This window comes from Puntigrus tetrazona, chromosome 4 (assembly GCF_018831695.1).
Source record: "Puntigrus tetrazona isolate hp1 chromosome 4, ASM1883169v1, whole genome shotgun sequence".
In the NCBI taxonomy this organism is placed as follows: Eukaryota; Metazoa; Chordata; class Actinopteri; order Cypriniformes; family Cyprinidae; genus Puntigrus; species Puntigrus tetrazona.
This window is the reverse complement of record NC_056702.1, coordinates 1,658,285-1,679,638: the sequence shown is the minus strand read 5'-3', so window position 1 is coordinate 1,679,638 and position 21,354 is coordinate 1,658,285. Positions and strand designations below refer to the sequence as shown.

The window sequence follows — 21,354 nt, the reverse complement described above, 5'->3', positions numbered from 1 at the left end:
GATAAACAGCACTGAAAAAAAGTCTTGTCTGTCTGCACTATCAGTGACGCAGCGATTTGTCAATTTGTGCTACATACCAGATCATAAAATCATTTATTTTCATTAAAAAACTGAGTATATGTTTGAAAAGAGGAAATAAAACGCTCCCTTAATAATACAGTGTTTAAAAAAAACAGGTGAGTACATTTGTTTGTAAGGTAAGAAGCTTGACAGCTGTGCTGAAAGCATACTACACTGAAATAGTGTACTGGGCAGTAAGCTAGTATGCCATTTCAAACACAGCCCTAGAAAAGCTTTTTCTCGCCACGGTCATCTGGGCTGCAGCTTTGTTTTTCCAAAGCTTCTTGAACAATGTGTATTGTGAAAGCGATATGCAAATAAAATGTAAAAACCAGTTCAGCAGCACTGTGTTGTCAGAGTAACCGCAAATACGTCTTGTTTTCAGGTCTTGTTTGCACAAGCAAATTGTTGCTTCATAAATTGTTGCTTAATGTATAAAATTGTGTCAACTCTTTTTAACAAAGCTTTTCAATGCTGAATGTCGTAAAATGCTCAAAACCACAAAACTCACTAAAAAGAAAGTGTGCACTGTAGAGGTTTATTTGGGTCCTTTTCAGTTATAGAAAAAAAAAAAAAAAGATTTGTTTTATTACATATGGTAATTATTGGTCAAGTGTCACCTGAAATTTATAAATGAACATGACGTCATAAACTTTAATGTTAACATTACCTTTAACATTTTAAGATTTCAGTGTTTTAATCTATACGTTAACAATTTTTTTTTATCAGTTGGACATTTTAGCAAGTTTATTTCTCATTTGTAATTATTATTATTATTTTTTACTATTTGTAATTAATCAGTTCTATTTAGCCCGAAAACTACAGACCTGTTTTGATTTATATCGACTCATATGTTATGTTGGATTCTGAAAAGTCATCACCAGGATTAGTTCAATTTGGTTTTCTCCCTCCCAGTATTAATGTGACCAATATTAGTATCACAAACACTCAGCAACCATTAGTTTCACAAATGCTTGAAGCGTACAGCGTGAACCAGTACCAGCCTCAGAGTAACACTTGAGAAAAATCTTTAAAGGAAAAAATCATTCTGTAACCTTTTTTGTTCTGTTCATCATGAGAATAAGCTGTGTGAAGACTTTGTTTCCAGTTTTGTCTTTTGCAGTGGTGTTTCTCTATATGAGCTCTGTTAAGTGGGAAATCCAAACTCAAGAGAGGCAGCTCCATCAAGTCCAGCAGAACTTCTCGTTACACAACACACTTCTTCTGAACAAGCTGGACCGATTGGAGGCTCATTTAATAGCAGTGGGTGAGTTAATGTAAAATATTTTTACCAATCGATTAAAATTGTACTCTTTGAGCAGTCTTTAAAGTTGGCGTGAAATCATAATTAGCCAAAATCTAAAAGACTATGAAGATAAAACTTTTTATCTGGTATTTTTTACATATCTTTTTAAAAAAAGACATTTTTCAAAAACCTTTAGTGTTACATTGAAGGATCCTTAGATCCTCACTTGCAAATTGTGTATGTTTTTTTTTTTAATAATTTATAATAATTTATTTACATAATCATTTTATAATTATTATATATTTATTCATATGATTTATTTTTAGATAATTTTTTTAATTATTTACTTATTTTAATAATTTGTATTATTTCTTATTCATTCATTTATTTATTAAATTATTCATTTAATACATTGTTTTTTTTATATATATTAGACATTTTTCCTTATGTATTTTCATTGCTCAGTCTCATGCTTATGGGGTTTCATTAACTGTTTTGTCTGTATAAATAGAGATAGATAAGGGGAAATGTTTATGGAAGCTCAGGTTTTATAGGATGTTGCTGTAAAGCAGTTTTGGTATAACAGTACACGTTGAATTTGTATTTTTTACCATTATCACTTCATCTCCTGCTTTTGCTCTTCTATGGCTATGGCTTTTCTGTCAATGTCTTGACTGACATAAGACTGTTAAACACAAATTTTGAGCACCAACAGCTCTGCTGACTAGTTGTTTTGTTACTGGACCAACTGATATTTTCTGACGGGATCTGGAATCAGAGGCTCGATAAATACATTTTAATCACTATTGTGGTGAATGGATTTTTGCAGAAAAGAAAAACCTTGAAGGGAAAAATGTGAGAAAGCCAGCAAAGAAGCTGTTTCCAGACTCAAATCTCTTCAAAAAATGGACAGTTGAACTTTCTGAGGATGACCAGAGGAAGGCTGAGGTTCTCTTTCAGAAATATGGCTATAATGCTTTCCTCAGTGACCAGTTGCCTCTGGATCGGGAGCTGCCGGAAACTCGAGATCACAGGTGAGTTTCAGCGGTTTATGGACACACTTGATAATTCAAGATCTGTTTTGATGCATTCATCCATTTCTGTAGATGCATTGGTCGTGAATACCCCCACAATCTCCCCACCCTCAGCGTGGTGCTGATTTATCTGGACGAGGCTCTGTCTGTCATTCAAAGAGCCATTTGCAGCATCATCAACAGAACTCCAGCCCACCTGCTCAAAGAGATCATACTGGTAGATGATCACAGCACAAATGGTTTGTTTCTCTCAATATCCCATCCAACACTAGTTTCAGATGCATACTGCTCACAAAATAAGCAGTTAATTCTGGATATATCTCTTCTGCAGAAGATCTGAAAACACAGCTCCACGTTTATATCAGCTCCATCAATGAGAAGCACCCAGGTCTGTTGAAGATGGTGACCCATTCAGAGCAGAAAGGACTTTCCCAGGCCAGAATCTCAGGGTGGAAGACTGCAACTGGGGATGTGGTTGCCATTTTGGACGCCCACATTGAGGTCCATATCAAATGGTGTGAAACTGCTCAGCTAACTTCAGTATTTGGCAATAATATTTGCTCATTTAGTTTGAGTGGGCTGGTAGGATGTTCTCCATTTTTTTAACATTAGAGTGTAGTGATTTTTTATGGGGTATAAAGTAGTGGTATAATGTATGGGAAAAATTGTGTATGGAGGTTTATGCATTTAAATTACAAGTACTCTCTCTCTTTAAGGGCAGAGCCTCTGCTTGCACGTATCCAGACTGACCGTACGCTGGTCCTGAGTCCGGTGTTTGATAGAATCAATTACTATGACCTTCAAGTGACAAACTATTTCGCATCTGCTCATGGTTTTGACTGGGCTCTCTGGTGCATGTATGTGGGATTTCCACAGAAGTGGTATGATCAAAATGATCCTTCACAGCCAGGAAAGTGAGTGTGTGTTGTTTATTAGTTATACTGTAGTCCATCCCAGATGTGAGCGTAACTCGTTCTGCTCATCCTGTTCTCCAGGAGTCCCTCTGTAATGGGAATACTTGTGGTTGATCGTCTGTTCTTTGGAGAGATTGGGACTCTAGATGGAGGTATGGAGGTGTACGGAGGAGAAAATGTTGAATTAGGAATACGGGTAATTTGCATCTGTTGATCATTCAGTTATTACCAATGTACTATTGTATATTTGGCATCCAGTGTTGACTTTTTCTTCCACGTGTATTGGCTCAGGTGTGGCTGTGTGGAGGAAGTATAGAGATTATACCATGCTCTAAAATTGCTCACATTGAGAGGGCACACAAGCCATACATGCCAGACCTTAGAAATGTCATGAAAAGAAATGCCCTGAGAGTGGCAGAAGTTTGGATGGATGAATACAAGATAAATGTGAATATCGCCTGGGGTCTTCCTATACAGGTAGATCTAATTAAAAGTTTCAGACACATTGTGGATTTTCATGGTCAGTTGATTGTGTCAGATTCAGTTTGAGGCCTTTAAAGTGAACCAAGTGGTTCAAAATGTTAAATTGTTCTGGCTCTTATGATCTGCAAATGATCCTGTGTATCTGTTCTCTCCTGTTCCCACAGAACCATGGTGTAGATATTGGTGATGTATCGGAGAGAAAGAAACTGAGAGAAAGACTAAATTGCAAGCCATTCAAATGGTATCTGGAAAATGTCTATCCTATGTTAAGTCCAATGAATTTATTATCTTATGGAGTGGTGAGTGACATACAGTTCACTATGAATGAAGCTCAAGTCTGAGAGATCTGTTCTAATGAAGGGTTTGACAGTTTAATATGATGTCTTTATTTCTATTTAAACAGCTGATTAATGATCTGCAAACAAGGTTATGTTTGGATAAGGGGCCATCTGAGGAGAACACTCCCATTTTATATCCATGTCATTTCATGGGATCTCAGGTAACCGCGTTTTTTAATTTTCAAACTGTATTTATGTGGAATATTTGACACACTTCACTTTCTCATCACACAGATATTTTATCATACCACACGTGGTGAGATATTTGCACATCCTCTTGAGTCCCTTAAAAACAATAGGAACCGATGTCTAATTGATCCCGGCTCAGGCAGGTTTCCAGTGCTGTCCTGGTGTTCAGAAACTGAGAAACCAAAACACATGTACTGGGACTTCAAACAGGTCAACAAATAATTCCATGCTGAAGATTGATAGGATACTGTGCTATGTTACAATCGAAACAGTGTTTGTAATGATTCTTATTATGTTTGTTTTCAGGGCCAGGCCATACAGAACAGAGAAACCAAACGCTGTCTGGAGATCAGCACTGAACAGACAGGAAATTATGAAAAGAACGTTTTTCTTCAGGACTGCAGAGACCAACACTGGAAGATACAGAATGTAATTCAGGGCAAGATATAATCCATGTATATAAGCATAGTGTGCTTAAGAAACATCACAGAAAGAGTTGGTGGTAAAAATGTGAATGCAATTATGAACTAAAAAGGTGCTAAAAAATAAGACGTATTATGTGGCTGATGAAAATAAAGAGCAAAAGAACGTATATTAGCCTACAGGTTTTTAGTCTGTATAATGTACAGAAATTCAAGCATTGTTTTTTACAGTGTACTGTATTAAATCAATTATAAACCCCATTCAGGTTGTTGTGATGGTGTAGAAGAACCTAACCCTGATCATAAGCATTAAACAGATATTTCAAGAAAAATGATCCATTGATTCTGATTGGTCGATTAGAATGTTGTTACAGGATCAACAAGGATGTTGATCCAGGAACACCTTGTACTTGAGGAAATCATACCTACCCCTATTTTAAAATACTATGCAGGGAAATAAGTGACAGTTTCAGTTCTACAGAAATACAGTTTTATGTAGACATATGTGATTAACTCTTCTTCAAACTAAACTTGAGTAATTAAAAGCCACAGGGAATGAGGATGGAGCACGTTGTCACAGAATGTCAATGTATATTAAAGCAATATTTCTACCAAAAATTATTCTTTCATTTACTCATCCTCACACAAAAAAGACATATTTAGTGGAATGTCCAGACTGTTGTTTTCTTGGTCTTCTATAACCTTATTATAGCTAGTGTGTTGATGGTCAAGTTTAAGTTGTTATTCTCTGGAAACCTTGATTTTTAAATGCAAGAGAAGCAGTAGCAGAACTTCTCGTTACACAGCGCTCTTCTGCTCAACAAGCTGGACAAATTGAAGGCCCAGTGGGTGAGTTACTAATATAACGTTTGCTTCAGTGTTGTTTTAGACTTTGAATACTTTATAAATACAAAGCGAACAATGTTCCCTCTTTGTAAGCATTCTCATATACTCTCACTAATAAATACAGTGATCATTGTAGATTTGCACTGTAAAATATATTTGACTTCAATATATTGCTCAGCTTTATTTTGGACTTTTTATAATTAAGTTTATTTTTACATACAGGAATTATTTAAGTGTTGCCTGTAATAATAAAAGTAAATATAAAATTTAATTTTAAAAGTTAAAATAAAAAATAACACATGCCATGAAATAATGCGTTTAAAAAGTATAAAATCAATATTTAAATGTTTGCATTTTAACATTTTATATCAATTCGATATTTTAGCAAGCTTTTATCTGATTTATAATTTTTAAAGTTATAACAGGCTGTAGATTTATATGTAAATCTACAGCCTGTTATTGTTTTTATTTATTAAGTGTTGACGTACTCTGCATGCCTGCTTGGTTTCTTTTACTAGCCTAATTGGTATCCTGAATAATATGATGATTGAAGTTAATAGTTGTACCCAGGGGCGTTTTTAGACCCTTTTTAGAGGGGCTTCAAAAAGTATAATTGTAGAGGTAAAAAAAAAAAAAAAAACACCAATATGATCATATAAAAAGTAATACAATTAGTATTTTATAGTGTTATTGAACTGCCTTTAAAAAAAGAGAAAAAAGTTAAAAATGAATGATTTGAGTGCATTCTTTGGAGTATCCAGTAGGGGGAGATCAAATTTTGCAGGTTGTGGCTGGTGGGTGCTGTGTTGTGCGTCATAACCAATGCAGATTGACACAGAGACAGAAGCACGGGTCTTAGTCTTTACTTATTTATGAACATTTCTCCCCTTATCAGGGGTGTAACATAATCAGTTCTCTGAACGATATCGGTCTCGATGTGGTACTCACACGCTGTAATAGAATATTAATGTGTGCACGCAAGGCACTACACGGGTCAGTGGCACAATTTGTTTTTGAGTTTTTATTTGGTGTGCTTATGATACACATCTTCCCCACGCCTCTAAACCTCTCATATTCACCTCATGGTCAGTTTCTGCATATAAATAGCACAATAAATAGAAACAGAAAAAACACTTTAATGAGATCGGGTCATCCACTTTCATGTTTTTCCAGAGAAAATAAGCAAATGTGACCAGAGCAATATCTTTTGATAACTTTAAGCTTTAATAATGCCACCATGGGAATTGCACAAACGGAAATACTCAAGGACCATAGTTTCGAATGGTAAAATGAGAAAATGGAGACATGCTCGCTGCTAAACTATAACTTTTTTCAAGCAGGATAAATACAAGGAATTATGTATTTAATAGTGTAATGTCATACACTTCAACAAATAACAAATTTTATTACAAAACGGTAGTAGGAGTGACTACATACCTGAAACATCCAACGATTGCTTGACGCATTTCACCAAGAACGTTTACAGGAACGTTTACAGTTTTAGCTCCACTACAGTAGGTAGTGGAAGACCGGAAGAGAGGGTATGACCAGAAGAGAGGCTAATATCTAATGCTTCCTTTCTTAAAATCTTGTTGGGCCGTGAAGCTAACAGATGCCCCATAAAACTAGGGAATGCAAGAATAGTGTCCTTAGCCACTTGCCACCTTTCACACTCCTGACACCAGTGCTTCACCTCAGTCATCATTTCTGTTGTTAGTCCAGGAGAGGTTTAGTGCTGCTCACTCTCTCCATAGCTGCACCATTGATGGTCAGGGTAGCATGCTGGTTGTTCACTCCCCTGAAGTCAACAACAATCTCCTTCGTCTTCTCCACGTTCAGAATGAGATTTTTGTCTCTGCACCACCCAGCCAGGTGGCTTACCTCAGTTTGAGGTGGATAAAGCAGATAAGGCTTCCTCGTCGAGGAACTAGGGTCCCTTTTCTGCCTCAGAAGGGTTAAAACAGCATGAAAATTGGGGTCAGCTCGCTGCAAAGAACACACATTGGGTAGAGTGATGGGGTAAAACAAAAATGGGAGTTTGATTGACATGAGGCTGGTTCTGTAATCCCACAGCTTACTGCAAGTTTTGGAACAGGGGTGGAAGTAGCAATTGGTAAATACTGTTGAGACAGAGTATTAGCGTTCCTATTAATTCTGCTCGATGAAGGCGAGGTGGCTTAAAGGATTGTTACTAGTGTAAATTATACACTTGTGCCCAAATAGGTACTCATAAAACTTTTCAGTGACTGCCCATACCAAATCCAAGAACTCAAGTTCATCAAACTCTAGTTTGCAATGTTAAGTTCTGGTGGACGGAAGCCACCTTCTTGTTCCTGTGACAGTAAGCCACTTTGGCTGGCATCTACCTCCAAAATAAGCAAGCCAGGACTGGAGTAAAGGTAAGTTTGGCTTTCTGTCTTTCAATGCTATATTCACATATTTCTGTCCAGGCTGCCCCAAAGTCCCATCCAGTCCAGTCCCTTTGAGACTTTGTACCAGCCAACTCAGCCTCTAGCTTTTGTAGGGGTACTGCCAGCTTAGAAAAAAACCCTCTACAAAGCAATGATAATAGCTGGCAAAAAAACAGAAATGATCGCAGCTCAGAGACATGGCTTAGATGTTTCCACTTGGCCACTGCCTCAATCTTCTTTGGATCAATGGAGACACCAGCACTGGAAATAACATGTCTTGAATAGCCAGCCTCCTAAAGGCACATTTTTTGAACTTTAAGTCCTTTCTGTTCCAATCGACCTGCACCCCCCTAATCGCTCAAGATGCTGTGAAATGGTAGAAGAAAAAAACACAACATCATCAAGATAAAGAAAGTAACTGACAGTGTGGTTTTCCAAAGGTTTTTTGGAAGATATTTGGTGCATTGCAGAGGCCAAACGGCATACAGTTAAACTCAAATAATTCAAAAGGAGTACAAAAAGCACTCTTGGCTCTATCCTTTTCAGAAACTTGATTGTAGTCACTTGCCAAGCCAAGAGTAGAAAATCAGCAGACCCCAGAAGCTGTATCCAAAGACTCTTCAATATGAGGTAATATAAAAAGATTTTTACGAGTCTTCTTGTTTAACTGGCAGTAGTCCACAAATTGATCAAAAGAACTCTAGAAGGCTGCAAAACAAGAAAACGGTTATCAAAAATACACCAAGCAACCTATTACCGAACAATAGTTCATCATCATAAGCATGGGATATTGTTATGTCTTCATAACAAGTTTCACTAAAAAGAAACATTTCAGACTACAATACAAAGCAAGATTGAATCATAATACAACTGACTGCATACCTAAAACTTCCAACAGGTGATTGAAGCGAATCACCAAGGACGCTAACAGGAGTGGCTTCAACACGTCTTGCCAGTATAAAAACAAGAATAAACATTAATATAATGGCTAAAACACACAATACACATGTAACCAACCGTCATTTAACTCCACTACGGTAACACTGAAAGAGCAGACTGAAAGAGCAGGTATGTCTGAGGTTGAGATCTAATGCTTCCTGTCCAGACATTTAAATACTGTGACATTAATTATCCCCACTGCTCCCTCCCATAAAGGGACAACCACCCAGAGAAGGAAACCCATCCCACACTGCCACACAAATACACTACATATTGTTGTCACAATGGATAATAATGTCTTGATAATAATTCAAGTAAATGCAGTGGGCTAGTCTTAAATAAACAGTTAAGAACATATTGTATGTCTGTCAGTATAATGAATCCATGCATTTCTAATATTAGGTTAATAATGTTACTGTTTTCATAAGTACCCCAAAATACTGTTTATTTAGGTAATTTGTATTGATTTATATAATGGGCTCTGTATCTAATGGGATAAAGATTAAATCGTAGAACCGGATGTTTACCACCTGTACCAGGATTCAGTGTCGTATTTCCTCATTATCAGTCAGCATGATTGATAAAGATCAAATTATAGGAGATGGCAAACATTACTGTCACAGAGCTTTAAACATAAAGCATGGGCCAGTGACAGCTAGTGAATAACTGATATCTGAAGCCTAAAACATCAAGAAAATCTTTCCAAATCTTTCAAGACTGTAATATTTGGAGATCATCATGAGAATAAGCTATGTAAAGACATTACTTCCAGTCTTGTCTGTTACTATGTTGTTTCTTTATATGAGCTTATTGAGAAGGAAAATCCAAATGCAAGACAAGCAGCTCCATCAAGTCCAGCAGAACTTCTCGTTACACAACGCACTTCTGCTCAACAAGCTGGACAAACTGGAGGTTCATTTAGTAGCAGTGGGTGAGTTATGCGTTTAGCTGTCGTTTATGTCACAGTCTACGCACTCTACTATCTATCTTTCGGTCTATCTACTATTATATTTTTCAAAAGTACTGAGTGCAACATTTTTACATGAATGTTTTACATGCACCGTATTATTTATAAGAATATATATTAATATATGTCAATATGTATATATCATTTAGCACTATATTGAAGCAACATTCTATTATTATAATGACATAATTTAAAGTGATTTTAAGTTTTTAAATACACAAACAGAAATCTGTTAATGACTTTGCTCTTAAAGCTGAATGAAAAAATCGAAAACATTTTAGTGAAGTAATACGCAAAAAAAAAATTGCAGAAGAGAGAAGCCTCAAAAAGAAGAAGCCAGCAAAGAAGCTGTTTCCAAAGTCATACCTTTTCCAAAAATGGACAGTTGAACTTTCTGAGGATGACCAGAGGAAGGCTGAGGTTCTCTTTCAGAAATATGGCTATAATGCTTTCCTCAGTGACCAGTTGCCTCTGGATCGGGAGCTGCCGGAAACTCGAGATCACAGGTGAGTTTCAGCGGTTTATGGACACACTTGAGAGATCTGTTTTGATGCATTCATCCATTTCTGTAGATGCATTGGTCGTGAATACCCCCACAATCTCCCCACCCTCAGCGTGGTGCTGATTTATCTGGACGAGGCTCTGTCTGTCATTCAAAGAGCCATTTGCAGCATCATCAACAGAACTCCAGCCCACCTGCTCAAAGAGATCATACTGGTAGATGATCACAGCACAAATGGTTTGTTTCTCTCAATATCCCATCCAACACTAGTTTCAGATGCATACTGCTCACAAAATAAGCAGTTAATTCTGGATATATCTCTTCTGCAGAAGATCTGAAAACACAGCTCCACGTTTATATCAGCTCCATCAATGAGAAGCACCCAGGTCTGTTGAAGATGGTGACCCATTCAGAGCAGAAAGGACTTTCCCAGGCCAGAATCTCAGGGTGGAAGACTGCAACTGGGGATGTGGTTGCCATTTTGGACGCCCACATTGAGGTCCATATCAAATGGTGTGAAACTGCTCAGCTAACTTCAGTATTTGGCAATAATATTTGCTCATTTAGTTTGAGTGGGCTGGTAGGATGTTCTCCATTTTTAACATTAGAGTGTAGTGATTTTTTATGGGGTATAAAGTAGTGGTATAATGTATGGGAAAAATTGTGTATGGAGGTTTATGCATTTAAATTACAAGTACTCTCTCTCTTTAAGGGCAGAGCCTCTGCTTGCACGTATCCAGACTGACCGTACGCTGGTCCTGAGTCCGGTGTTTGATAGAATCAATTACTATGACCTTCAAGTGACAAACTATTTCGCATCTGCTCATGGTTTTGACTGGGCTCTCTGGTGCATGTATGTGGGATTTCCACAGAAGTGGTATGATCAAAATGATCCTTCACAGCCAGGAAAGTGAGTGTGTGTTGTTTATTAGTTATACTGTAGTCCATCCCAGATGTGAGCGTAACTCGTTCTGCTCATCCTGTTCTCCAGGAGTCCCTCTGTAATGGGAATACTTGTGGTTGATCGTCTGTTCTTTGGAGAGATTGGGACTCTAGATGGAGGTATGGAGGTGTACGGAGGAGAAAATGTTGAATTAGGAATACGGGTAATTTGCAAACATGTTGATTATTCAGTTATTACCAATGTACTATTGTATATTTGGCATCCAGTGTTGACTTTTTCTTCCACGTGTATTGGCTCAGGTGTGGCTGTGTGGAGGAAGTATAGAGATTATACCATGCTCTAAAATTGCTCACATTGAGAGGGCACACAAGCCATATGTAGCTGATCTTAGAAATGTCATGAAAAGAAATGCCCTGAGAGTGGCAGAAGTTTGGATGGATGAATACAAGATAAATGTGAATATCGCCTGGGGTCTTCCTATACAGGTAGATCTAATTAAAAGTTTCAGATAGTCTCATTTCAAACAGACAAATTCAAGGTCACTTCTAATAGTAATTAAATGATGATTCTACCCCACAGAACCATGGTGTAGATATTGGTGATGTATCGGAGAGAAAGAAACTGAGAGAAAAGCTGAAATGCAAGCCATTTAAATGGTATCTGGAAAATGTCTATCCTGAGTTAAATCCCTTTAATTTATTAGGTTATGGAGTGGTGAGTGACATACAGTTCACTATAAGTAAAGATAAGTTGTACAGAAAAAAGCGATGAAGGGTTAGATGTCATTATTTATATCAAAACAGCTGATTAATGATCTGCAAACAAGGTTATGTTTGGATAAGGGGCCATCTGAGGAGAACACTCCCATTTTATATCCATGTCATTTCATGGGATCTCAGGTAACCGCGTTTTTTAATTTTCAAACTGTATTTATGTGGAATATTTGACACACTTCACTTTCTCATCACACAGATATTTTATCATACCACACGTGGTGAGATATTTGCACATCCCCTTGAGTCCCTTAAAAACAATAGGAACCGATGTCTAATTGATCCCGGCTCAGGCAGGTTTCCAGTGCTGTCCTGGTGTTCAGAAACTGAGAAACCAAAACACATGTACTGGGACTTCAAACAGGTCAACAAATAATTCCATGCTGAAGATTGATAGGATACTGTGCTATGTTACAATCGAAACAGTGTTTGTAATGATTCTTATTATGTTTGTTTTCAGGGCCAGGCCATACAGAACAGAGAAACCAAACGCTGTCTGGAGATCAGCACTGAACAGACAGGAAATTATGAAAAGAACGTTTTTCTTCAGGACTGCAGAGACCAACACTGGAAGATACAGAATGTAATTTAGGATTTTTTAAGATATAATCAAACTATATAAACACAGCTAACATTCTGCTAAGCAATGAACTGAAAGAGACTCTGAAAAACTTTCCTATTTCAACTCATCTACCCTATTCCTAACAGGACATGATGCCAGTGTTTATTCCAAAAATAATTAATCCAAAACTTCTCTCATCATTTACTGAGCAGAAAACTGTTGTTTACCATACAAAAAAAGTGAATTCTGTGAAAATACTGACTTACATCATACAGCCCTCCTGGAGCATTTCCCATCTGCGTGGAGTCGTATGTCTTTTCATGTAGCTAGCTATAAATTCACGTCTATCCTTTTTGAGAAATGTATGTTACATGTGATAAAAAATAAAAAAGATTGCATGCTAATCTTTTGTCATAGTGACTAAGCATCATACTACACTTCTACACAATTACCACAAGCAGGACAGGACCAATGACAGAATAACTGAAAACTCAAATGTAGTGAGTTACTAATATACTGTATGTTTGCTTCAATTTAATATTTTTAAAACTGTATGAACACACATTCTTGCAGAAATGAGAATCTCTTAAAGTGAGATGTGAAAGCCAGCAAATGGTGTTTGAACATGCTGTTCCCAGACTCAAATCTCTGTTAAAACTTCTGAGGATGTCCTGAGGATTGTATACCTGTTTGCTCATCCTTAAACTAGTCAAACAAGCAGTGCAACTTTTCTTATCTTCTCCCACAGAGAAAGCGAGAGACCGTATCTGAGACAAAGAGATACGATTCAAGTGGCATCTGGAAGGTATGGTATTGTTTTTCCAGAATGTATCCATTGATGATATACTTGGTTAGTTGTAAGAAATATGAAATACACTCAACTGTTCAAAAGTTAAATGTGTATTTAGTTTACTGAAGTAATAATTTTATTTAGCAAGAATGCATTAAATTGATCACATGTGAAAAAATACATATATAATGTTCTTTTGAGTCTTAAAAGTATAACAGTTAGTTCCATAAAAATAATAAGCCTCACAGATACTTTCAATCTATAATACAACTCCCCTAGTTACCAAAAGATAAGTAATAATATAAAAAAATGCAGTTTTCTTGTCTTCTGTTTGTCATGGTTCTGAATTTTCTTTAACAAATTTGTTCCACTTTTCCTTCCATATCGTAATAGCTTTATCCTGTAGTTGTGGCGACAAAGAACTGTACCTGTTAATAAAGAGTAAAGGTGCAACCATAAATGATCCTTCTACATAATGAAAAAAAACTTTTCAACTTTAAGTATGTGAATAAATAAGTCTTAAGCACCTGAGTGAATTAATCACAAGCTCCTTTAGAGTCCCCAGGTTTGCGCTCAACCCACCAATACCCACAAAGACCTGGTAGAAATCATAGGAGAGACCTGTGGTCCCGAACAAGGTGGGATCATCAGAGCTCACCACTATGGGATGACCTTCTGACATTAGTACTGCAGCAGGGTGATTTCGCAAGTCCGAGACCAGTTTTAGCACCTGGAGATGACAAAACATTGTTGATTCAAAAAATCACAATGGCATTATTGACACATCTGTCAAATTATCGGTAAATCCTACAAGAACATTTGTTTGAAAGACAAACTGTTCTCTGTGTGCTGTGAAGGGTGAACAAACATCCTATTTTTCCTTGACATCTCTAAGCTGGGATTTCTAAATCCAAATGTCCGGGTGTGGTCTGTTGTCTTATCGACAAGCTCTTTAAAGTTGCCTTACATTATATGTTCATCCCACTTTCTTGCATGACAAATTTTTGTTATAAAAAATAAATAAGCCGGCCCAGCTGAGACAAAAAGTCATGCAAAAGTTAATTATCTAAAGTAACTTTCTCCACACCTGATTTGAACAATTCTGAAAAAAGCCCAGATATTTTAGGAAGTTTAGAAATCCCAACCAGGAAATATCAGGAAAAAGAGGAAATATGGTCACCACAGCTTGCCTGATTGGAAATGGGACACAACTCCACTGGCACTCGTCTCGTCCTGGACAGCTGCTTGGCCAGGGGATGATGAACCAGTGCAAAACCATGTCCAATGCGGCTGGTGTTAAACAGCAGAGCATCTAACACATTCCTGTCCACATCTGTACCATCCAAATCTAAAAAGAAACACCCACAGCAATAAATAAATAGGCTAAAATGTCCAGGTTTTGTCTTTGTTTCTCTGCTCTCTACAGTCCCCACACATATATGCATGTGCATTTGCATTACTATTTTTTGTAGATCGCACGTTCTCACATGATTATCTACAATGCCTGCATGCTATTGGCATTGGCAACTACTTTTATGCATTTAAAAGTTTAATTTCTCTAAAAACTTGTGAGCTACATATATTAACCTGTCTCTCCTGCATGGAAAAAGAAAGGAAGTTGCGTCTTTGTTTCCGAAGGGAGTGATAAGGCATCTCGAAAGTACCAGATAGATCTTCCAGTGTCTTCATGACCTACCTACATCAATAAATTGTTCAAATGAAAAAAGATTATATTAAATGTGGTATTTCATGCCTATGTTTTTTAAGAGTCATGGTGGCAAGCAACCTTTTAGAACAGACTATTTTGCTTTTGTTATTTGCTGTGGATTGCTTGCACAATGCAGAGAGTAACGTGTTTAGTATTTAGTACTGTAACTTAAGTCAAGGATGAGATTACCAGGTCGAAACCAGCAACAATATCTGGATATTTTCTCTGCATTTCAATGGCCTCTTGTACTGCCTGCTTCACTTGAGACACACTAAGAGACCTGTGTAAAAATGCATTCTGATCAGATCAATGTGAAGATAATACTACATCTGATATGAATAATCTTAGAATGTCAAAAAACTTAGACAATAAATTATTTTTTTTTCAATCAAATGACAAATGTGTTTTTTATTCTGAAATAATTAATCACATTAATTTTGTCATCTTGAGTTTATGTTTTAAGAGAGCATTATTATCCGTTATTATCCAAAGTTTCACCCCTGTTATTCTACTGGCTTCACAATTAAAAAAAAAAGAAAAATCTTATTTGGATAGTGGAAATGTCATTTCCTTTTTTAGAAACAGTAACCATTAAAGTGACTTTGTTAAACATGGTGTATGCTCTTTAAAAGGGAAAAACAATGAAAGGTCATTTAAAGGCTTTAATTCTTCACTGGTGGAAAGGAAAAATAATATTTTAATCACAAAGCTGACTATTATAACCCTTGGTAACAAAAGTAATTTACTTTCATTTGTTATATATTTATTAAATGTGTAATGTGGCTGATTCAGTTCAGTTACAGGACAAGAAAGACAATGATTTAGAGCATTTAATGCAGTTTTACCTGTGCACAGAGAAGATTAAACGAGATCCTATAAAATCTGGATGATTTTCTTTGAACTGCTCGGTGATGTTTTTGTAAATCTCCAGAGACCACACTCTGTCATGGATGGTGCCATCAAGTTCATACGCCTAAAAATAATTATATAATACATATTTTAATTTCCAAGAGTATCTTCAAACTTTATTATGGTGATGGGTCACAAACCTTGGACTGTCCCACCCTCAGCTCCAGGTACATGATGTTGTCTTCGTAAAGCTCCTTCAGACCCTGGTAGATATAGTCCTTAAAGACAGGTGCATATGTGATCAGCCCCGACAGAGCCATAAAAGTCTTCTCAAACTTGTCCCATGCTGCATCTTGTGTTGGATAAGACTTCTCCGGGTCCTCCGTGAATAGTGTAAGATTGCGCATTAAACTGAAAAATGTCATTTGCTTAATTAGTTTTGTTTGCTGAGTTCAAAAACATCAATCCAACTTTCAGTTTTTGATACAATAAAAAGGCAAACATATGTTTAAAATGTATAATGCAAATTCAATCAGCGGATTGAAGTAGTGGATTTTCCACATGTTCACACATGTTTGGTGTTTAGATGTTGTAAAAAAAGCCGAAAAGTCATGTTTGCATTTTCTTGTCAATGGCCATTCTAACCTGGATATTAGAATTAGGCATAAAACAATGTCTTCAGACAAATGATTGTCAAAAGCAAAAAGCAACTTTGTAATGCACTATAATGGCCACTGTTATTATTCATACCAGTGAGCACCTGTGGCTGTTTTATACCTAATGTTAAAATATGTTTAATCACCTGTTATCAAAAGCAGTGACGTCACTCAGACTTGACCTCAGCACATCTAGTCGCTTCCAAAAAGAGCATCCCCATCTCAGAAAAGGTGTACTGGTGGAGAAAAGGAACTGCACTGACCCGTCCCACGTGAAGCAGATGTAACAATGAGGCCTGTACGTTGCGTTCAGAACCAGCCAGTCCACACTCACCATAGCAGAGCTGTGGATGTGAAGAGCAGCACCTGTAAGAAACAGTCATTTTATCATCTGAAGGACCGATGTTTACCTAATACACAAGTGACCATTTTTACCCTTTGGCATTTTCTGTAGCAGTTTGAAGACAGGGCTTTTTTGCACAATGTGCCGGACCTTGAAGAAGTGATTGGCTGGTGGGAAAGGTGAAGCAGCCATTTCTTTAATCTTCAGCTGATGGAGGACTGAATCCAGTTGCTGTTCAGCAGCAGTGAGCTCCACCCTGCCCCCTACCTGCTGGGACATATCCTGCTTCAGCATCAGCTCCCTCTGATGGGGATCTGGCATTGGATTACAGTCTCTGATATATAGTAACATCAGGAGGGTCAAAGCTGCCATGCTAGAAAGACAGGGAGAGAATGATATTCTCATTCGTTTTAGTTTTTAAAATGTTTTAAAATTGTTTTGCTTCATAAGACATTAATTGATAGACTGGATGGGTGTGGATTACTTGTGGATTATTGTGATGTTTTTATCAGCTGTTTGGACTTGTTCTGATGGCACCCATTCACTGCAGAGGATCAATTGATGAGCATGTGATGTGATGCTACATTTCTCCAAATGTAACGAACAAACAAACTACATCCTGGCTGGCCTGATTGTGAGTACATTTTCAGCAAATGTTTCCCCTTTTGCAAATTTTCGCTTCTGCTACTACTCCTAATATTAGTTGAGCCGTTCTCTCCTTCATATTTTAGCAGTTATTCTGTGAAAAACATTTGAAAGGATCTATTGTTCATTTAGCATAGTCCAACTCTCATCGGAACAGCACTTTTATTAATACAAATAAGCATTGTTACATAGTATTACTATTATATTTAGCACAAGTTTTTACATCTATTTCCTTAATGTTATTTTTTTAATATTTTAACATTGTGGTCGTTTGAATCCCAGCTTTTACAATAATCAAATAATTGACTTTCGTACCAATGTAATCTGGAAAACATCTAAAGTAAGAAAACAGCAACCATTATTATTGAGCGCAAATAATACACAATTCCATACAAGCTACCTTACCTTCAAGTTTATTTTGCTCGTTTTCTTCTTTTCGTCTTAAATCCAGACAGCATGCATTTCAGCTGCTGTCCGCATTTCTAATGTATGAAGTTCCTCATTGTGCGACACCAGCACGTTGAGAATGTGATGACAATAGAGCATGTGACACACTGAAAAATCTCAAATGACTTCTGCAAACTCTTCTCATTATGACATTCCTCTAATGACTGACATCTACCCGTTCACAACACGAGACTTAGTAAAAAGACAACGGTTGAAGATCTGTTTGGTATTGTTTTTTTCATTATATATAATTTCCACATCAATATAATCTTTGCAGCATTAACAGACACGATTGCTTGTGACATACAGGTCATGCTCTGCACCATAGGAAGAACAGCAAATAAAAATTCAACAGAAATAATGAAACACGTTGTCATTTTTAAGTCTGTGCAACCATTTTGTTTTTCTAGGGGATGTTCAAGATGGGTCCGTCTTCTCCTCCACAGCCACAAAATGGGTGAGTTCGCAAACCATCGTGGAATTTCAGCTTAAGACCGAACTCACTCAGGTATTTCTGTAAACATAACCATGTTATATTACAGCTGCACTCAGAAATAAACACATGAGATGTTACGGACCAGAGATTTAGCAGCCAATTAATACACTATTTTGATCCTTTTTACAGCAATAATGAATCACCATATACAGAACACACACATACACATGATATTTTTTTTAAATACAGACAAACACAGGAATGAATTCTTTAACATCAGAATAAAAATAAAAGTACAACATCAAACAATGGTGTTCTGCCGTGGTTTTGTGCGGGTGAGGATTAGTCCATAAACTTGCGGTTCTGGTTTGCACCGAATAGAGCGACGCGGATTTCAGGCATCATCTAAAAAAGAAACCGAAATCCATGAAAAGTCTGTTATGCTGCTCATAATCGTAACCCTCTCAGCCCAATTTCTTTACCTGTTGTGCTATGAGGTCCAGCCTGCTCTCCAGAGTGTTAGACACTTTGATCTTCCCATCAGCATTATACAGCTCGATACCACCAGAGCTACAAAAAAACAACAACATTTTTTTTATTTGATGTATTTAAAAATAAAAAAGATATTCAGACTCCTTTTGTAAACTAGGAACTGAAACGGTAAATGCTTACATTTCTGGAGAGAGGAAGTTCTCCTGGTCAATGCGCACTTCAAGATTGTCCTTCACTGAGGCCTTGTAAATGGGAATGTTTTTTTGCACAGCAGCCTAATAAAACACATGTTTGTGCTTGATTCATATCATGAAGTAATAGGTTATTAATAATTGTCAGAGTAATACACAACATTTTGCTGCAGCCAGTGTGATTTTAGTAGAAACGAGATACTACAGTTTTTAATACAATTCTGAATATTCTGTTTATCTCATATAAAGTTTTTGTAACTATTATAAATACTATATATTGTTTATATAACCATTTAACTCTATTTAAAACTACATATATGCTTTATAGAATTTTTGCATGACATTATACAATTTTATAGTGCTGAAGGTAATCGTTAACATTATGGTTTTAATTGAAGTTTTCTGTTTTATTTTAATTTCAAAAAGTTATAGTAATTGTGTGTGTGTGTGTTTTTTAAGGCTATGTTTGTATCAGCTTTAATTATTTTAATACATCAAGCTAAACTAAAAGAAATGCCTTGGCAACTAGCTGACTTTTTAAAACTATATTATTACAAGTAACAAAATATTTTTGGGGTTTTAGGGTTAGGGAACTACAGACCTGCAATATGCCCACATCCTGTTTGCGGCAACGGATGGTCACTTTGGGTTCCAGGAGCTGGTAAAAACCCTGCAACATGAGAATAACAAAGAGCGTCCCAATAAGACTCACGTACAGCCTTTGATAGACTTGGTTTGCTATACTGTTTAATTATATATGGCTCACCTGCAGGACAAGTCCATCCATCAGAGCCGCATATCTGGATGGATCTCTGGCTACATTCGCTAGTCGCTGACGTGCATCGTTTAGCAAATCCTAAAAAACAGAATTAACACTGCTGTGTAAACAGACCCAATACTTACTTTAAGGCTAGATGTGCCACAAATGAGAACAGGATCTAACCGAAATCATGTCATCACGGGCCTTCAGGACCTTCAGTCTGGCCTGGTTCATTAGGTTGGACATTTGACTGTGGACAGGAAGCCAACAATTATAACAAAGTAATTCACAATAACAACATTCTTAAATAATTCAACAATGTGAAACTACACTAAATGCTTGTTTGCGTAACTGGGAAGTTTCCACATTAATGATTTGGGCATCTGGGTTGTTTCCGAGTCACACTCACATTTTCTTTTGCTGTTCAATCTGTTTCTCCTTCTTCTCATAATACTCCATAATCTTCAGACGCTGAGTCTGGACCAGCCGGCCTTTCTCAATGTTGAACTCCTCCTCTGCCTGCAGGGGGAGTCACTTATAATTATATCAGCTCAGATGTTTTACTGGAGTAATTTAAAGCTATATGTAAATAAAAATTACCTTTGCATCGATCTCCTCTGCTTTTTCATTGGCCTCCTGCTCAATGAAAGCCATCATGTGCTTGATCTGGAAAGACATGGGAATCAAAAGAAGAAAAAATGATCACAAGGATGTGGACTGTGTCTGTATAGTGTTTGTATGTGCTTTCTATGTTATTACTATGCAGAACGTCCTACACCTTAATATTTTCCATCATCTCTACATTAAAATGGGTCATTTTGTGGTGAATATTTAATATTATTTATCACACTCGAGCTGCTCAATTTCATTTTCATTATTCTTTACGCACGTATACGTATTAAAATGCATGAATATAAATTAAGTAATTAATATTACATAAAAAGGTATTGTGATTCAAGCTCGTGTCTAATGAATACACGACGAACAACCTTGAAGGCCACATCATCGGATTATATCACGTTGCTCGTGTCAGTCTCTTCTAAAACATTTCATTCGTCAGATTACCAAGTAGTTCATCTTACTATACTGTTACGATGTTATATATAACAAATGATGCATTCGAGCGGTTTTTCACCTGCTTCTGGACGTCGGCATCACTGAGCGCCATGACTGCTGCTGCTGCTGTAAGAGGATATTAAACTCCACCGGCTGAAAAGGCTCGTGTCACGGCGACGGAAAGACGTCTGAGTAAATGGATTTTTTGAAATATTTGCGAAAAGCCTACAGATTTAAAAACGCACAAAAATGACAAGAAGGGTCGACCGTAGCAGAGTCGTGAAAATAGACTAGAAGGATCAGCTGACTCTCAGTCAATGATGACACACTCGTCACATGACGCCTGCTTCCTCTCTGGGAGCCAATCAGATCTCAGTGCGCGTCTAGGCTT

General features: G+C 37.0%; 4 protein-coding genes and 1 long non-coding RNA gene across 6 annotated transcripts; 2 read left to right on the top strand and 3 right to left on the bottom strand.

The window, feature by feature from the left end:
* The first annotated feature begins 1,026 nt into the window (after positions 1-1,026).
* LOC122343487 (probable polypeptide N-acetylgalactosaminyltransferase 8) lies at positions 1,027-4,437 on the top strand. The gene is made up of 9 exons (XM_043237974.1): positions 1,027-1,327; positions 2,136-2,340; positions 2,413-2,579; positions 2,672-2,855; positions 3,057-3,254; positions 3,336-3,450; positions 3,546-3,731; positions 3,902-4,036; positions 4,141-4,437. Exons 1-9 carry the CDS (start codon positions 1,135-1,137, stop codon positions 4,282-4,284), a joined length of 1,527 nt encoding a protein of 508 aa, XP_043093909.1. The 5' UTR covers positions 1,027-1,134; the 3' UTR covers positions 4,285-4,437.
* Positions 4,438-6,878: 2,441 nt separating this feature from the next.
* On the bottom strand, positions 6,879-9,022 carry LOC122343488. The gene is made up of 2 exons (XR_006250791.1): positions 8,826-9,022; positions 6,879-8,651 (listed from the first exon to the last, which is right to left on the bottom strand). It is a non-coding gene; the product is annotated as an uncharacterized LOC122343488 (long non-coding RNA).
* Positions 9,023-9,492: 470 nt separating this feature from the next.
* LOC122343486 (probable polypeptide N-acetylgalactosaminyltransferase 8) lies at positions 9,493-12,994 on the top strand. Its single transcript, XM_043237973.1, has 11 exons — positions 9,493-9,813; positions 10,160-10,355; positions 10,422-10,588; positions 10,681-10,864; positions 11,064-11,261; positions 11,343-11,457; positions 11,555-11,740; positions 11,835-11,969; positions 12,059-12,154; positions 12,228-12,392; positions 12,489-12,994. The coding sequence occupies exons 1-11, from the start codon at positions 9,621-9,623 to the stop codon at positions 12,618-12,620; spliced, it is 1,767 nt and encodes a 588-aa protein (XP_043093908.1). The 5' UTR covers positions 9,493-9,620; the 3' UTR covers positions 12,621-12,994.
* Positions 12,995-13,493: 499 nt separating this feature from the next.
* Positions 13,494-18,089, bottom strand: ada2b (adenosine deaminase 2b). 2 transcript variants are annotated; one of them, XM_043237840.1, is made up of 11 exons: positions 17,987-18,089; positions 17,421-17,480; positions 17,029-17,309; positions 16,740-16,959; positions 16,138-16,348; positions 15,934-16,061; positions 15,278-15,368; positions 14,968-15,076; positions 14,571-14,728; positions 13,908-14,110; positions 13,494-13,808 (listed from the first exon to the last, which is right to left on the bottom strand). In XM_043237840.1, the coding sequence occupies exons 3-11, from the start codon at positions 17,306-17,308 to the stop codon at positions 13,715-13,717; spliced, it is 1,494 nt and encodes a 497-aa protein (XP_043093775.1). In that variant the 5' UTR covers position 17,309; positions 17,421-17,480; positions 17,987-18,089; the 3' UTR covers positions 13,494-13,714. The 2 variants fall into 2 exon arrangements, with proteins under 2 accessions (XP_043093775.1, XP_043093774.1); XM_043237839.1 differs by lacking the exon at positions 17,421-17,480.
* A 150-nt stretch (positions 18,090-18,239) lies between these two features.
* Positions 18,240-21,285, bottom strand: atp6v1e1b (ATPase H+ transporting V1 subunit E1b). The gene is made up of 9 exons (XM_043237841.1): positions 21,043-21,285; positions 20,508-20,573; positions 20,317-20,426; positions 20,091-20,157; positions 19,914-20,003; positions 19,749-19,817; positions 19,137-19,231; positions 18,947-19,034; positions 18,240-18,869 (listed from the first exon to the last, which is right to left on the bottom strand). The coding sequence occupies exons 1-9, from the start codon at positions 21,073-21,075 to the stop codon at positions 18,807-18,809; spliced, it is 681 nt and encodes a 226-aa protein (XP_043093776.1). The 5' UTR covers positions 21,076-21,285; the 3' UTR covers positions 18,240-18,806.
* Between the last annotated feature and the right edge of the window lie 69 nt (positions 21,286-21,354).

What these genes read in the sequence shown, in the direction of transcription:
- LOC122343487 (XM_043237974.1), top strand. Translation starts at nt 1,135, where the DNA reads ATGAGAATAAGCTGTGTGAAGACTTTGTTTCCAGTTTTGTCTTTTGCA. An exon ending in ATTGAGGTCCATATCAAATG is followed by an intron (nt 2,856 to 3,056) that starts GTGTGAAACTGC and finishes TCTCTCTTTAAG; the next exon opens with GGCAGAGCCTCTGCTTGCAC. An exon ending in ATGTTGAATTAGGAATACGG is followed by an intron (nt 3,451 to 3,545) that starts GTAATTTGCATC and finishes GTATTGGCTCAG; the next exon opens with GTGTGGCTGTGTGGAGGAAG.
- LOC122343486 (XM_043237973.1), top strand. Translation starts at nt 9,621, where the DNA reads ATGAGAATAAGCTATGTAAAGACATTACTTCCAGTCTTGTCTGTTACT. An exon ending in CCGGAAACTCGAGATCACAG is followed by an intron (nt 10,356 to 10,421) that starts GTGAGTTTCAGC and finishes CCATTTCTGTAG; the next exon opens with ATGCATTGGTCGTGAATACC. An exon ending in GATCCTTCACAGCCAGGAAA is followed by an intron (nt 11,262 to 11,342) that starts GTGAGTGTGTGT and finishes CCTGTTCTCCAG; the next exon opens with GAGTCCCTCTGTAATGGGAA.
- ada2b (XM_043237840.1), bottom strand. Translation starts at nt 17,308, where the DNA reads ATGGCAGCTTTGACCCTCCTGATGTTACTATATATCAGAGACTGTAAT. An exon ending in GTCACTGCTTTTGATAACAG is followed by an intron (nt 16,349 to 16,739) that starts GTGATTAAACAT and finishes GACATTTTTCAG; the next exon opens with TTTAATGCGCAATCTTACAC. An exon ending in TGTGTCCCATTTCCAATCAG is followed by an intron (nt 14,111 to 14,570) that starts GCAAGCTGTGGT and finishes TGTCATCTCCAG; the next exon opens with GTGCTAAAACTGGTCTCGGA.
- atp6v1e1b (XM_043237841.1), bottom strand. Translation starts at nt 21,075, where the DNA reads ATGGCGCTCAGTGATGCCGACGTCCAGAAGCAG. An exon ending in CCCGTGATGACATGATTTCG is followed by an intron (nt 20,004 to 20,090) that starts GTTAGATCCTGT and finishes TCTGTTTTTTAG; the next exon opens with GATTTGCTAAACGATGCACG. An exon ending in TGGACCTCATAGCACAACAG is followed by an intron (nt 18,870 to 18,946) that starts GTAAAGAAATTG and finishes TTTCTTTTTTAG; the next exon opens with ATGATGCCTGAAATCCGCGT.